The 14,417-nt window shown below is 34.6% G+C and overlaps 2 protein-coding genes across 2 annotated transcripts in view; both read left to right on the top strand.

The window, feature by feature from the left end:
- LOC131842787 (titin-like) overlaps positions 1–10,284 on the top strand; it is a 47,819-nt gene extending 37,535 nt beyond the window's left edge. Inside the window, exons 17-22 of the mRNA XM_059191354.1 lie at positions 554–646; positions 4,335–4,446; positions 5,793–5,968; positions 6,565–6,720; positions 8,370–8,473; positions 10,019–10,284. Of these exons, the coding sequence (XP_059047337.1) occupies positions 554–646; positions 4,335–4,446; positions 5,793–5,968; positions 6,565–6,720; positions 8,370–8,473; positions 10,019–10,238 (861 nt within the window). The 3' untranslated portion in view covers positions 10,239–10,284. The remainder of the gene's footprint in view (positions 1–553; positions 647–4,334; positions 4,447–5,792; positions 5,969–6,564; positions 6,721–8,369; positions 8,474–10,018) is intronic.
- Positions 10,285–12,686: 2,402 nt separating this feature from the next.
- On the top strand, positions 12,687–14,340 carry LOC131842778 (uncharacterized). The gene has a single exon (XM_059191346.1). The coding sequence runs from the start codon at positions 13,130–13,132 to the stop codon at positions 14,300–14,302; it is 1,173 nt and encodes a 390-aa protein (XP_059047329.1). The 5' UTR covers positions 12,687–13,129; the 3' UTR covers positions 14,303–14,340.
- Positions 14,341–14,417: the final 77 nt, after the last annotated feature.

Genomic DNA, 14,417 nt, shown 5'->3' on the forward strand with positions numbered 1-14,417 from the left:
ATCTATGCAGGTTGCAGTGCAGTGCTTTGTCTGTTTGTCTATGCATTTATGAACTTTAATCTTCTAAGATTAATATGTTTCTTCTTCTTCTTTATTTTAAATGGCCGCCACCAATTTTGATCGGTGATTTGTTTGAGAGACACAGTCTGATTAAGTATGAATTTTAAAACCGTCTTGGCCATCTAAGTATATTTTACTTTTTATTTACGTAATGATTCGAAATTCGAAATTTTAAAAATTATTATAACAAAAGTTTGATACTATAACATGGCGTATTAATAATTCATTTTTTATTTTGTAAATTACTTAATATTAAACACTAGTGGCTGAAAGGAAGTGGTATTATTTTATTGGATCCGTTAAACACAGTCTAATATGTAGCTGTGGCTTATTTCTATTTGCTCAGTGAAGTTTGGCAATTTTATTAGGGTTCGGTATAGTATAAATAACATTAAAACTCATAAATTTCTGAATTTTGCCATTTCTGAATAACTTCACCAATTTTGTGCAGTTACCATTAGGTTCAAAACTACAAACAAACTTTCTATTTCAGTTGGAAGTCCTTGTGGATTTTGGAACAAATCCCGTATCAAAATTATTAGACAAAACACTGACAGAACTGAAGTCACAGGATGGAGTCAAAGAGGTTTGTATCTGATATGATTAAAATTTATTTTCCCGGGATAAATATAGAGTGAGTTTCAATAGTAACAATAAAAGAAGTTGCGTGAAGATAGAGAAATATTTTGGAAACAGAAATAATCTTTATTCAAATAAACTCATTACAAGCACTTTTGAATAGTCATATTTTGATTCTACCACTCATTCGGAACGCAGATTCATCACAAGAAGAATGAGCTAGAAACTTGTGTGTGCTCTTTTTAATAGATGTTTTTTTTATATAAATAATCACAGAGGGCATTATATTAAAGGTCTTCATAGATAGATAGATAAATGCTTTATTCAACAATTACATACATGAGATACATTTTATAAATAGAAATAAAGTTTACAAATTAAATAATGCAAAAATATTACAAAATAAAATAAAAATGAGGAGGTGGCTCTATGTGTCGCAATGAAGAAGAGGCAACCAACTCAGCATGAAGCTACAGATAACTCTGCAGCGCTGATATTCTGTTGGCTCCTATAATTAAATACACACTTACATACATATATATGTGAATTTTTATATATTACACTTCAAGCTCTTAAGAGGACTATTACAAAATGATGCCGCTCAACTTTAGGTTTAATCGTATGGATTTACGCACACACACAGTAGTACACGCACACAGACGCAAATAACCGTGTAGCGCAATCGGTGTGGATTTAGTATGAACCATTTTGATCCTTGTAATATTTTAATTAATAATGTAATATGTTTTTACTTAACTGAGTAACATAAACTATTTATTGGATTTTTTTAAATAACGTGATTTATCTTAATTATCAAAGTGCTAATAATGACCATATTTTTTTATTATATTATTCCTAGAGGGTTGAAGTCAGGATGCTGGCCGATTGTATAACTAAAAGCCAAAACCTTAAGTAATATGAGTAACAAATAATTGGGATAAGGACAGGAAGATGAAATTACTATAACATAAATGTACTATTTAATTCTTATTATATATTAATTAAATTTATTTATTAATAAATACAAGATAATTTATTATAAGAGTCGGATGCATTATTGCCATATTCACTTGTTCTAAATATTAAACTTAGGCAAATAATTATTTTACTTATATATAATAGTTGTGTTTTCATGGCTTTATTTCGATTTAAAGTTCCCATCCTTATATGTATATTAGATGTGGCCGCGACTTCGTCAACGTGGTATAATGAAATTGACCAAATAAAGGAAATATATTTAGATTATAACCCAAAAAAGTTTCATTGTTTCACTTAAACAATGATGATACTTTTATACAACCTTTCATCTCAGCTTTCAATCCCGTACAATCCTTTTTCGCACTATAAAGTAGTCTATGACCTTTCTCAGGGTATACTATCTGTGTATATGCATACCTATCTATATAGACTATCTGTGTATATATATGGCAGTGAATTTACAGGGTACAGGGGAATAACACCTCAGGAATAAAACATCACATTCTCAGGAATGGCAATGCATGGGCGGCCGTCAGCTTGTTTGCCATTCTAAGTTGTATAAAAAAACCTTCAACTGCTATCATTGCTGTTCCTGCATCATTGACGTCGCCGCATGATTGGCTGATATTGCAGCTTCTCGTTCTTGGTTGGCCGATTCTTGATTCTTGATAAATAATTACATGTTAATATCAAAACTTTTTATAGATTATTACAAGACGCCTCATTGATTATATGGAATGAAATCACCATGAGCTATAGAGATTTTGGACAGAACCTTAAAAGACCTTAGAAACACCTCTGCTCTCATTGGCGGGATTACTTTTATACTTTTGCTGGAGATTTCTGAAAGACTCTCTGTGTCATTAACATCGTCTCCCTTATGGACTTTAATTGAAAGTTTAAAACTACTGACAAATTTGAGAACCCATCTTTATGGAAGCACAGATAGTGATTTCCCACACTAACTGCTCAAACTTGAGGAAGGAATTTCTCAAAAGCATGCTCCAATCATGAAGTTTAAGCCCGCCGAACATGTGCAATGGCGTCCCATTGGATATGTTGCTTACTAAAGAATTGAAAGACAATTTAATTGTAGACCATTATAACCGGTACGTTAGCTGGGCAACCAGCTCATATACCAAGAATACCGACGATTCCAACTGATCTGCCAATACCATTTTAAAGTTAAAATATCATCTACACATGTAATAGATCTATGTATTTTGATCTTAAAAAACTACGCAGATTTTGATTCGTTGTTAACAGAATAGATAGACTCAAGAGGAAGGTTTATATATAACGTCCCAATATTGTACACGGATCTTTAAACGCGCGATAACCTATATATCCCATATTCACGCGGGCGAAGCCGCGAGCTAAAAGCTAGTCTCTAAATAAAAACATTTATAATGTTGACTTTTCACCCAAACACGCATAATTATTTGACATAACTGTACAGTAATGAAAGTCCAACGAGTATAATAACAGAATGGCTGCAATTTAGAAATATCTGTATTGTGTAAAATAAAATAAAGTAAATTGGATAAAATATCTCTAAACATTAAGGAATATAATTTATATATAATTTGGTAATTTATTTACAATCCACATTGCAGATAGATGATATAACACAAGACAAATGTACGTAAAAATAATAATGGTATTTTTATAAACAATAACCCTATTTTAATTTAGAAAAAAACTACAAAATAAACATAAAGTAAAATTGGTTTACATTTCCTTACATTTTTCTCTCAGATAAGCGTTATTTTTAAAAATACTAAAATGTTCTCTTTTTTAATTTTAACAATTAATTGCCATTAGTGTGACGAAATACCATGCTCTTGTGCTTTTTATAGTGCAGCAGGGTAGGTAGGTTTTATTTGTAGCATAACTGTACTTTTGTTTTGGCATGCTAAAATAAATATTATATATATATGTAACAACAACTTTAAATTAATATTCGTAGAAATAAGTATATATTAGCAAAATTAATTAAATATTACTTAAATTATCAAAATTGTTTAGTCGCACTATACTAATGTTCACTGACAAATGTTTACGAATGTCTTATCGTAGCGGTGTCGTAAAAAATAGCATAGGTCCTACCTCGACGAGCGCTAGCGCAGCACTGAGAATTTACTTTTGGCGCAACGGAATTTATACAACTTTAAATTATTATTATTGTTTATTTTTTTCTTAGAAACTTATATATTTTTTTATATTTCTAATTTACAAGTATATTAACTTTATTATTATGTTTTTTTTATGCAAAAATTTCGTTGTATTTATGAGAAAATTAGAAATGATTATGGCAAAGTTTTGTTGAAATTTCGGGTTTCATTATGATCAATTTTTTAGATATTTAAGTTGAAAATGAAAAAAAGGACGATGCTGTCTCAATTTATAAAGTAATTATCAAGTTTTAGTACAGATATCATATCAATTTATGTTTGTTTATTAATGAACGACGACCCCAAACTTCTGTCTCTTAGCGTTTTTGAATAAACTATTTTAGAAATTAGGAAGACTAACAAAGAGAAAATTAACATTTCAAAGATGTTGTTTTTAAGATTAGATATCTATCTATATAATTCAGGAATCAAAATGTATATCCGACTCTTAATTTCTTAGAACCAGAACCCCAAAGACCCCGCTTTTACGCCAAAAAATGTGAAAGGCCTCTTAAACAATTATTTTGTTTTATTCTGCTGCAGGCAATATACAAGGATGGAGCAATCATGGTTGAAACAACACTTCCGAATTCCGTTATACTGGATTTAGTGGCTAAAACATCAGGAAAGCGGACTGTCTTGCAAGGTTTTGGAGGTAACAACATCATTTACCATCTTCCTTATCCCAATCATTGTGGTCGAATAAGTTTTTCTCTTCCATTCATCACTGTTCGCAGTCATCTCTCTGGTTGTTTTCTATGTATAATATGTGTGTATTTACGAAAAAATACAAGCTTTAGCTAGCCGAAATTGGGTCTAGATGGCGCTGTGTGAATTGTTCTGAGATTATTATTATTAGCTATACACAGCTCACTAGTCATGCTCACTAAAATGTCCAGACATGTGGCGGCGTGGTGGGCCGGGTCATTGAGCTCCCTAAAATACGGTCGAGCGCAGTGATGGCTGGCTCATACGTCATACTCATGAACGAGTGCTGCTTGTAGGGACTGGTCTGCTCTAATCACTACGACTGTTTTAATCCTATTGTGTACTTAATATCTGAAGCTAATAACTTAGTGCTAGTTGGTGGTTTGTATTCACACGTTTCGACTTGTAAATGTAAACTTACAAGGATTATTTAAAAGAGCAACACACAAGTTTCTTGCTTGTTCTTCTTGTGATGAGACAGCTTTCCGAACGAGTGGTAGATAAAAAACAAATTATTATGACTATTCAAAAGTGCTTAAATTAAGTTTATTTGAATAAATTATTTTCTATTCTATTTCTATTCATACGTCATACTCGTGAACGAGTGCTGTTTGTAGGGACTGGTCTGCTCTAATCACTACGACTGTTTTAATCCTATTGTGTACTTAATATCTGAAGCTAATAACTTGGTGCTAGTTGGTGGTTTGTATTCACACGTTTCGAATTGGAGGAAGTAACGAAGCTGTACATACATGGAACGAAATTAAGTATGGTCAAAAATAATGTCTTCCATATGGCGATAAAAATTTATAATAAAATACCAGATGATATAAAGTCACTTCCACGAGGACGATTGACATATAAATTAAATAGTTGGTTACTCGACAAATGTTTTTACTCCGTAAACGAGGTTTTAAATTAATAATAGTGTAATAATAATAATATGTATTTATAATTCTCTGATGACAATTGATTTAATAATTAAATAATATTTATTATTTGTACATTTTGCATGCCTAATGAGGCAAAACATAATGGGACATTATATTACAATAACAACCAATGTAAACCTATGTTTAGTGCAAATAAATTTGATTTGATTTGATTTGATTTGGAAATGTAAAGTTACAATGATTATTTAAAAGAGCTACACGCAAGTTTCTTGCTCGTTCTTCTTGTGATGAAGTTTTCCGAATGAGCGGTAGATTTAAAGAATCACTATTCAAAAGTGCTTAAATTAAGTTTATTTGAATAAATGATTTTCTATTCTACTAATCTGTTATTTTTCCACAGATACACAATCAGCGGTGGCCATGGTCACCAGCCAGTCATGCTGCAGTGGTAAAGTGGTAGGTGTGGTCAGGTTCCAGCAGGCGGGCGACGGTGCGCTGGTAGCGGACGGCAGCATCGACGGTCTGACCACCGGCCCTCATGGTCTGCACGTTCATGAAGTTGGTGACCTTAGCAGGGTTGGTAATTTTTTTTAATGGATAGTAATAGAATGTCTTAGATTGGTATCCAAGAAGGAACCAGGCCGATAGAAAAAAGGTGGTTGGTTGATATAAGGGCAGTGGCGGGACCAACATGGAGAAGGAAGGTCCAACACCTTGGAGGAGCCTGGAGTCTTTTGGAGGAGGCCTATGTCTTAGGACAAGCCTATGAACCTAGGCAGAGAAATCTACACATATATATAAATATTGAAGTGTCTGTTTGTAATATTGAAATAACCGTTTTTTACTACATGCACATCAATATAAATACGGTACATACACCAAATTAGCTATATTCATAATTTTTATCTGTCTGTTTGTTCCGGCTAATCTCTGAAATGGCTGGACCGATTTTAACGGAACTTTTACTGGCAGGTAGCTGATGTAATAACGAGTAACTTAGGCTACTTTTATTTTAGAAAAATAAAGTAATGTTGCAAAATTCCACGCGGACGAAGTCGCGGGAACAGCTAGTAATTAATATATTAAATAAAGTGGTTAGCAGAGTTCCGACTATTATTGTATATTCTAACACATATAAATTTTTATTAATTAAAACAGGTTTATTATTCCAGGGTTGTCAATCTATAGGTGATCATTTCAATCCGTACGATTCACCACACGGCGGGCCGCAAGACCCCAAAGAGCTGAGACACGCCGGCGATTTGGGGAACATTGTCGCAGATGAGCATGGAAGGGCCACGTTCAGAATACAGGATAGTGTACTGAAAGTAAGTATTTGAAGGTATTGTCTTAATATATATACACACACACAAACTCATCATATCTATACATATAAATAAAATTGGAGTGTCTGTTTGTAATATTGAAATTCATTACGTCAGTGTTTTAAAGATTCAAATATCCTCACCGTTACTTCACAATACATTTATGAGAATATCATGCATACACGGAAGAATTTAGACAGTTTTAGAAAACTTAAAGACTGTACAAATAGAAACTTACGCAATAAAAATAAGCTAATTTTACCTAAATGCCGCCTGCACAAAGTCAGTAATTCATTCTATGGTAATTGCGTAAGATTTTATAATAAACTGCCAGAATCTGCACTAAATCTGACAGAGAGGCAATTCAAATCTTATATTAAACAATTTTTATGTAAGAAAGCCTATTACAGGATAGACGAATTCATAGAAGACAACATATCAAGTAAATAATTAGTTTATTAGCATACAACGTTATAATTTGTTTATCTCATTGCTTTCTTGATTCAATTATTTTAGAAATATGAAAGCGTAGCGGGTTTTGTATTAATTGCCGCATGCATTCTTATGTGAAATGTGAATACTATAAACATCAGATGGCAATTGTGAGTAGCTATGACGTGGTCTGGTGTTTTGAGTAGTCATGCTCACTAAAATGTCCAGACTTGTGGCGGCGTGGTGGGCCGGGTCATTGGGCTCCCTAAAATATGGTCGAGCGCAGTGATGGCTGGCTCATCCGTCATACTCGTGAACGGGTGCTGCTTGTAGGGACTGGTCTGCTCTAATCACTATGACTGATTCCTCTTATTAATTGTTTAACCAGTTGGTTATGTATTCAATATTTTTTTCTTTTTGAGTATTTAATTGAATTAGTGCTAATCGGTGGTTTGTATTCACACACTTAAACTTAAATTGTAAGTAAGAATAAATTATTTAAAAGAGCAACACACAAGTTTCTTGCTTGTTCTTCTTGTGATGAGACAGCATTCCGAATGAGCGGTAGATTAAAAAAAAAAAAAAATGTTATGACTATTCAAAAGTGCTTCAATGTAAGTTTATTTGAATAAATGATTTTCTATTCTTTTTCTATTCTATACTGTTTTTTACTACACGCATATTAATATAAATACGGTACATACACCAAAATATCATTTTTTACAATCTCTGAAATGGCTGGACCGATTTTGATGTAATAAGGAGTAACTTAGGCTACTTTTATTTTAGAAAGATTCTCTAATCATCTTTTTTTTAATTTCACGTGGATGCAGTCGCGGGTACAGCTACTGTCATATAAAATAACAAGTTGCGCGTGCGGTTTACCTCGGTTCCCCCTGGAAACCACCTGACCTGACCTCATGTTCATCTTATCATCCTCCACTGGTGCCCCGCCAGCGTAAACCGTTAGCGCAGGCGGGTGCACCATCTATCTTAATAATATCATAAACGCGATAATATGTAAGTATGGATGTTCGTGACTCTTTCACGCAAAAACTACTAAACGGATTTTGATGGAACTTTACAGTAATATAGCTTATGCATCAGAATAACACATAGACTATATTTTTTTATTGAAACTTAACGCGGATAAAACCGCGGGCACAGTTAAAAAATCACACATAAAACATACATGAATAAACATATTTTATTTTTGATAGATCTGGGACATCATAGGTAGATCTGTAGCTGTGACAGAGAGGCAAGATGACCTGGGACGAGGCGGGTCGGCTCAATCCAAGATAAACGGAGACAGTGGAGGCCCGTAAGTGTACTATAAAATCGACCATCAGTGTTTAAGGCCCTAATAAGGCTGGTCATCATCATCATCGCAGCCCGGAAGACGTCCACTGCTGGACATAGGCCTCCCCCACCTTGCTGGAGGCCTTCCCACGCTGCGTCTTCCGGTCCGTGGTCGCCACTCGAGGACTTTACTGCCCCAACGGCCATCTGTCCTACGAGCTATGTGCCCTGCCCATTGCCACTTCAGAGTAGCAATTCTTCGGACTATGTCGGTCACTCTGGTTCTTCTGCGGATCTCCTCAATTCTGTTTCGATCACGCAGAGTAACCCCAAGCATAGCCCTCTCCATTGCCCTCTGAGTGACTCTGAGCTTGTTGGGGCCCATAGTTAGCGACCACGTCTCTGTTCCGTAACTCATCACTGGCAACACACATTGGTCGTAAACCGTCATCTTGAGACACTGCGGAAATTTGGACGAAAAGATATATCGGAGCTTCCCGAACACTGCCCATCCGAGTTGGATTCGACGATTGACCTCTTTCTCGAATAATAAGGCTGGTATACGTTATGTATTTAAGTAGCTATGACGTGGTTGATTGGAATGAGTAGTTATGCTAAATTCAAATTAATTTATTCATGTAGGACATTTTAGCCGCTTATGAACGTCAAATTTTTACATTATAATTTTAATTTTTCCGTACCGTCCAGTTCGGTATATAGATCCAATTGAGAAGAACTGGCAAGAAATCAATTGAATTACTTTTTTTTTATAATGTATATTTATATAGGTGTCTATGTCTAACATTAAATGAAAATTCAGTGCATGAACAACTATTGCCATGCACGCTCGTCATTCAAGTAATCGTTTAGTGAGTAATAGGCTTTGCTTAGTAAATATGATTTAACAGATGTTTTGAATTTATTTAAGGGTAATTACAATATATCCTTTGGTATGTTATTGTAATTAATGAGTCACGACTCTTCATACAGTAGGTGCTCACTAAAATGTCCAGACATGTGGCGGTGTGGCGGGCCAGGTCATTGGGTTCTCTAAAATATGGTCGAGCGCAGCGATGGCTGGCTCATCCGTCATACTCGTGAACGAGTGCTGCTTGTAGGGACTGGTCTGCTCTTATCACTACGACTGATTTAATCTTATTGTATATTTATATTTGACCCAAAAAAATAGTGCTGGTTGGTAGTTTCTATTCACACGTTTCGACATGTAAATGTAAACTTACAAGGATTATTTAAAAGAGCAACACACAAGTTTCTTGCTCGTTCTTCTTGTGATAAGACAGCTTTCCGAACGAGTGGTAGATAAAAAAAATTGTGATAACTATTCAAAAGTGCTTAAATTAAGTTTATTTGAATAAATGATTTTCTATTCTATTCTATTCTGGATATTTTCTATTATTATGACGGCCTCGGTGGTCTAGCGTTGTAACATACCGCTTTACTTCCGATAGTCGGGGGTTCGATTCTTCGCACGAAATAAACATCTATTATAATAGACGGGTCTAGTTGACATTATTTTCTTTCTTTCTTTCTTTTTTCTTTCTTCCAGAGTCGCGTGTGGCATAATTGCTCGATCAGCGGGTGTATTCCAAAATCCAAAACGCATATGCGCATGCGACGGCGTCGTAGTATGGGACGAGAGAGACAAACCCCTAGCGGGGAGAGGGAGAAGAGAAGAGAAGGAAAATAACCAGAAGAACTGTTCAGGATGTTGTAATAAGGAAATAAAGAAGCAAGAAGAACCAGTGAAGCCGTGTTGTAAAGTTTAAATTTGTGGGTAAAAAAAAACTTATAAATAAAGTTTTTTTTCTTTTCTTTAGTGGTGTACATACTATCTGATGGTAAACAGTCACCGTTGTCCTATAAATGGCTGAAATAATTTATTTATTTATTTATTAATCATTTATTTACATAATAGCTGTGTGCACGCGACTTCGTCCGCGTGGAATATAACTTTATTTTTCTAAAATAAAAGCAGCCTATATTACTCCTTATTACATCAGCTACCTGCCAAAAATAGTCCCGTCAAATCTGTCCAGCCATTTCAGAGATTAGCCGGAACAAACAGACAGACAGACAGACAAAAATTTAAAAAAATGTTATTTAGGTATATGTAATCGTATTTATATTCATATACATGTAGTAAAAAACTGTTATATCAATATTCCAAACAGACACTCCAATTTTATTTATATGTATAGATATAACTGAAGATCTAAATGCGACAGAATACGCAAAATTTATCGCAACATTCTTGGGAAAGTACGTTTAGTTGCCATTGAAAAGAAAGATTTAACTAGAAATTAAAACAAATTAAATAGGTTAACGTGAATGTTTTTTATTTCTACCATCCCCTTCAATCGATCCCCCGTCCAATTCAAACGGGGATCGATATTACGACGGCCTGAGCCGAGGTTCGAACCCCTAGTGGTGCCCTCAGACTAAAGTCGTATCCGTCAGGTAGGAGTTGGCCTTCAGCCGCTCCATAAGTCCTTCCGCGGGTTTGGAGTGCCATTTGCACTCACCCCCTATCGTCCGGTGAAGCTGTAAAGACCAACAACATTAGAGTAGTCCGAAAAAAAAATATATATTTCTGCCATTATTCTTCTAACACAAACTCAAAATATACAGTTTAATAAAGTCCAAGCAAATCGCATTATAAAATACCCAACCAATACTATTGTTGCATTATTTAATATTGGAAATGTTATGTTTTTAAATAAATATATATTTTAAAAAAATTGTTTTATATTTAACTAGTTTTGCCCGAAATTTATAACCTATATGTTATTCTGATATATTAAGCTATATTACTGTAGTTTCATCGAAATCCGATCAATAGTTTTTGCGTGAAAGTGTAAAAAGAAATTAGTCTATGCATTTTAGAATACACAAATAAAACATACAATAGACATTGTAGACGTATATTTTACTTTAATCTTGTGTAGAATGGATTAAAACACATTAGAAACCTTGTTAGATTTCATATGCAAACAAAAACATATGAATAACCAAAATTTACATTCATATAATGTAACGTAACATAAAAATTGTAATACAAAATTATACGCTGTAATATTACAACGTGTAATTTCGTATTACAATTTTTTCTGACATAACAGATGAGTGTGTGAGTTATGTAATGGTAATAGTTGATTATGTAACCAAATAAAAATGTGTAAAATCTCTCAGTATCATAACAACCACTGCGCAACAAATCTAAAAACGCGCGTATCCTCTACTACTTCCGTCCCTTTTTAACAAATCACACACATATTGCGAGAAAACGAGAAGAAAGATGTTACACATAAAAAAATAGTCAATATAATTTACATTCACAAAATTATACATATATATATATATATAATCAAGTCTTTTTATTAAATAGTTTATAAGCATTACATACTCATAAATTTATCTCATCGTTTTTTTTTTAGCGATTATAATACAGACACTTTTACCGTACTGCCTTAAATTATATTGTATACATGTATACAAAATTATTAGTTGTATACTTTAGAAATATATTTACACAAATGGAAATAACAAGAAATAGCAACATTGATGATTATTATTTAAGAATTTAAAAATTTGATGTATATATAATATGTATACAATTAATAATTTTGTATACACCTAGAATACAGTACATATTACAATAGCACATTTTATAATAATACCCAGCTTATGTGATCTATATAGATCGCATTTAAATCACTTATCTAAGATCCAACACGTTGATATTTTGTATAAATATATAGTGGATATGTCACAACGTGTAAAAACACAGCAAAGCAAATATTACTTTATTAAATAAAGTAAAATTTGACTAACTAAGCCCTACTAATGAACTTACATACTAGGAATAAAAGCACAGAATCTATATGTGTTTTTACACGTTACAATGTGGTTGTAGCCCACTCATGCATGAACGAAATATCTCCTTTGGAAAGTTTACACTCTATCCTGAGGAGATGAAAATCATGGATTCTAAGAATAACCTTCAATTCTTGTCCCTGACGCGTCTAGGTAGCGAACTCTGAAAAGGGCGAGCACAATAGATCTATGCAAGACGCAGTGCTACAGGTCAAAGTACCTGACAATAACCCAAACCCCACAATAAAAAAAATATACACGTTACAATAAAAAAATAAATGCAATTTCCAAAAGAAGACAACATAGTGTATAACACATAGTGGAACACTCGCGCGGGACGCGGTAACGATATCACGTCTGTTTTGATTGCTCTGCTATATTTAATTCGAATCTTAATCATATTGCAATTTTAAGATAATTTTAAACTGTAATATTATTCCAATACTAATAACTAATTGAAATTGTGAACTTTAAACTGTGTGATGCACGGATAAATATCATTTTGGACGAAAGTGTTATTAAAAGTGAACGTTATAAATAAATTGAATCAGCTTTGTGAGTGACAGTGAACTGTGCGTTGAACTAATAAGTTATTGACCTTTCAATAGTTCATTAGCCGCTATAGGATTGCAAGTGCAAGAGATTACATATTTCGACAAACCTAAACATCAGTTATTGGCATAGTGGTCTGACTGATACTTTCAGTGCATTTGGTGGCCCTGGTTCAAATCCCACCGAAGCCAAATTTGTTTTTTCTTTAATTTCTTCATCTTGTCATAATAAAATGTCTTCTAACAGTATTATATGTAATGGATGCCAAACTACTATTCGAGATAGAAGATATTTGTTGTGCGGTGGTTGTAATGGGTATTATGATTTAATTTGCGCTAACGTTTCTGAGCAGCGCTTTTATAATACCCTCACAAAGGAGCACAGGGACGCTTGGAGATGTGTGGAATGTATTAGCAAGAAGCCCAAAAGAGATAACACCAATACACCCGTTCGTGTTGCTGTAGATAGTATCACAATGCAGCGTGGAGCAGCAGTAAAAAGTCCTATGGAGCTCGATATGTCTATAGTGGAGCAGCCTCTGTCACTCACATCGAATCTTAATGACACTGCCAATAATGTGACAGTGGAAATGACAGATTACCAGTCACTTGTTATTGAAATGCGATCGTTTAAAGAGGAACTGAGGGAGGATATGAGAGTCAACCGCGAACAACTTAAAGTTATGACAGATACCTTGTCTGCGCTCATAGGCAGGGTAGCTGAATGTGAAAACCGCATTGATAAACTCAATGACCGTTTGGTTCTATTAGAGTGCAACACAAACACAGATAATGAACCTGGCAACAAATCCCTAGCAGAGTCCATTAAGCAGTTAAAGGCCGAAATAAATGAAAGGGACCAAGACCTTTTACTGAATGACTTGGATATATCTTGTGTTCCGGAGACCGGTGGCGAAAGCCTGCCACATATATTAAAAACTTTGGCTAGTAAGCTAGGAGTTACTATAAGCGATCAAGATGTCATCAGTACGGAGCGCGTGGGCCGCGTGTTGGAGTTTCAGCAGTCAGACACGTCGAAACCGACCCAAGAGACCTCTACTCGCCCTCGTACCATTGTGGTGCGGTTGGCACGGCGTGCAGTACGGGATGAGCTGTTGAGAGCTGCTCGAGTGCGCCGTGGTGCAACTACTGAGGGGTTGCACCTCCCAGGGGTTCCGAGACGGTTTTACATAAACGAGAGATTGACTAGAGTTAACAGGATGTTGTTTCGACGAGCGCGTGAATTAGCGGAGCGGCTTAACTGGCGCTACGTGTGGACGAGAGGTGGTCGAATATTTGCACGTCAATTCCATGGCCATGACTGTCCGCGATTCCGCCTAAAAACGGAGGAGGATCTCGAACGCATTTTTGGTCCAGATCCATTTCGTTCTTCAGCCATTAACTAAGTTAAAGAGTGGATATGTTTCCAGTGACGTATCTGGCGATGACTATTTTACTTGTTATTTTCATATTTTACACTTTGTTTTTATCATTTTTTTAATAAGTAAGAGTATAATCAGC

The sequence above is a fragment of the Achroia grisella genome, unplaced genomic scaffold (assembly GCF_030625045.1).
Source record: "Achroia grisella isolate CSIRO2021 unplaced genomic scaffold, CSIRO_AGI_Agris_v1 utg2471, whole genome shotgun sequence".
Taxonomy (NCBI): Eukaryota; Metazoa; Arthropoda; class Insecta; order Lepidoptera; family Pyralidae; genus Achroia; species Achroia grisella.

Coding starts and splice junctions, on each gene's coding strand:
- LOC131842778 (XM_059191346.1), top strand. CDS start 13,130: ATGTCTTCTAACAGTATTATATGTAATGGATGCCAAACTACTATTCGA.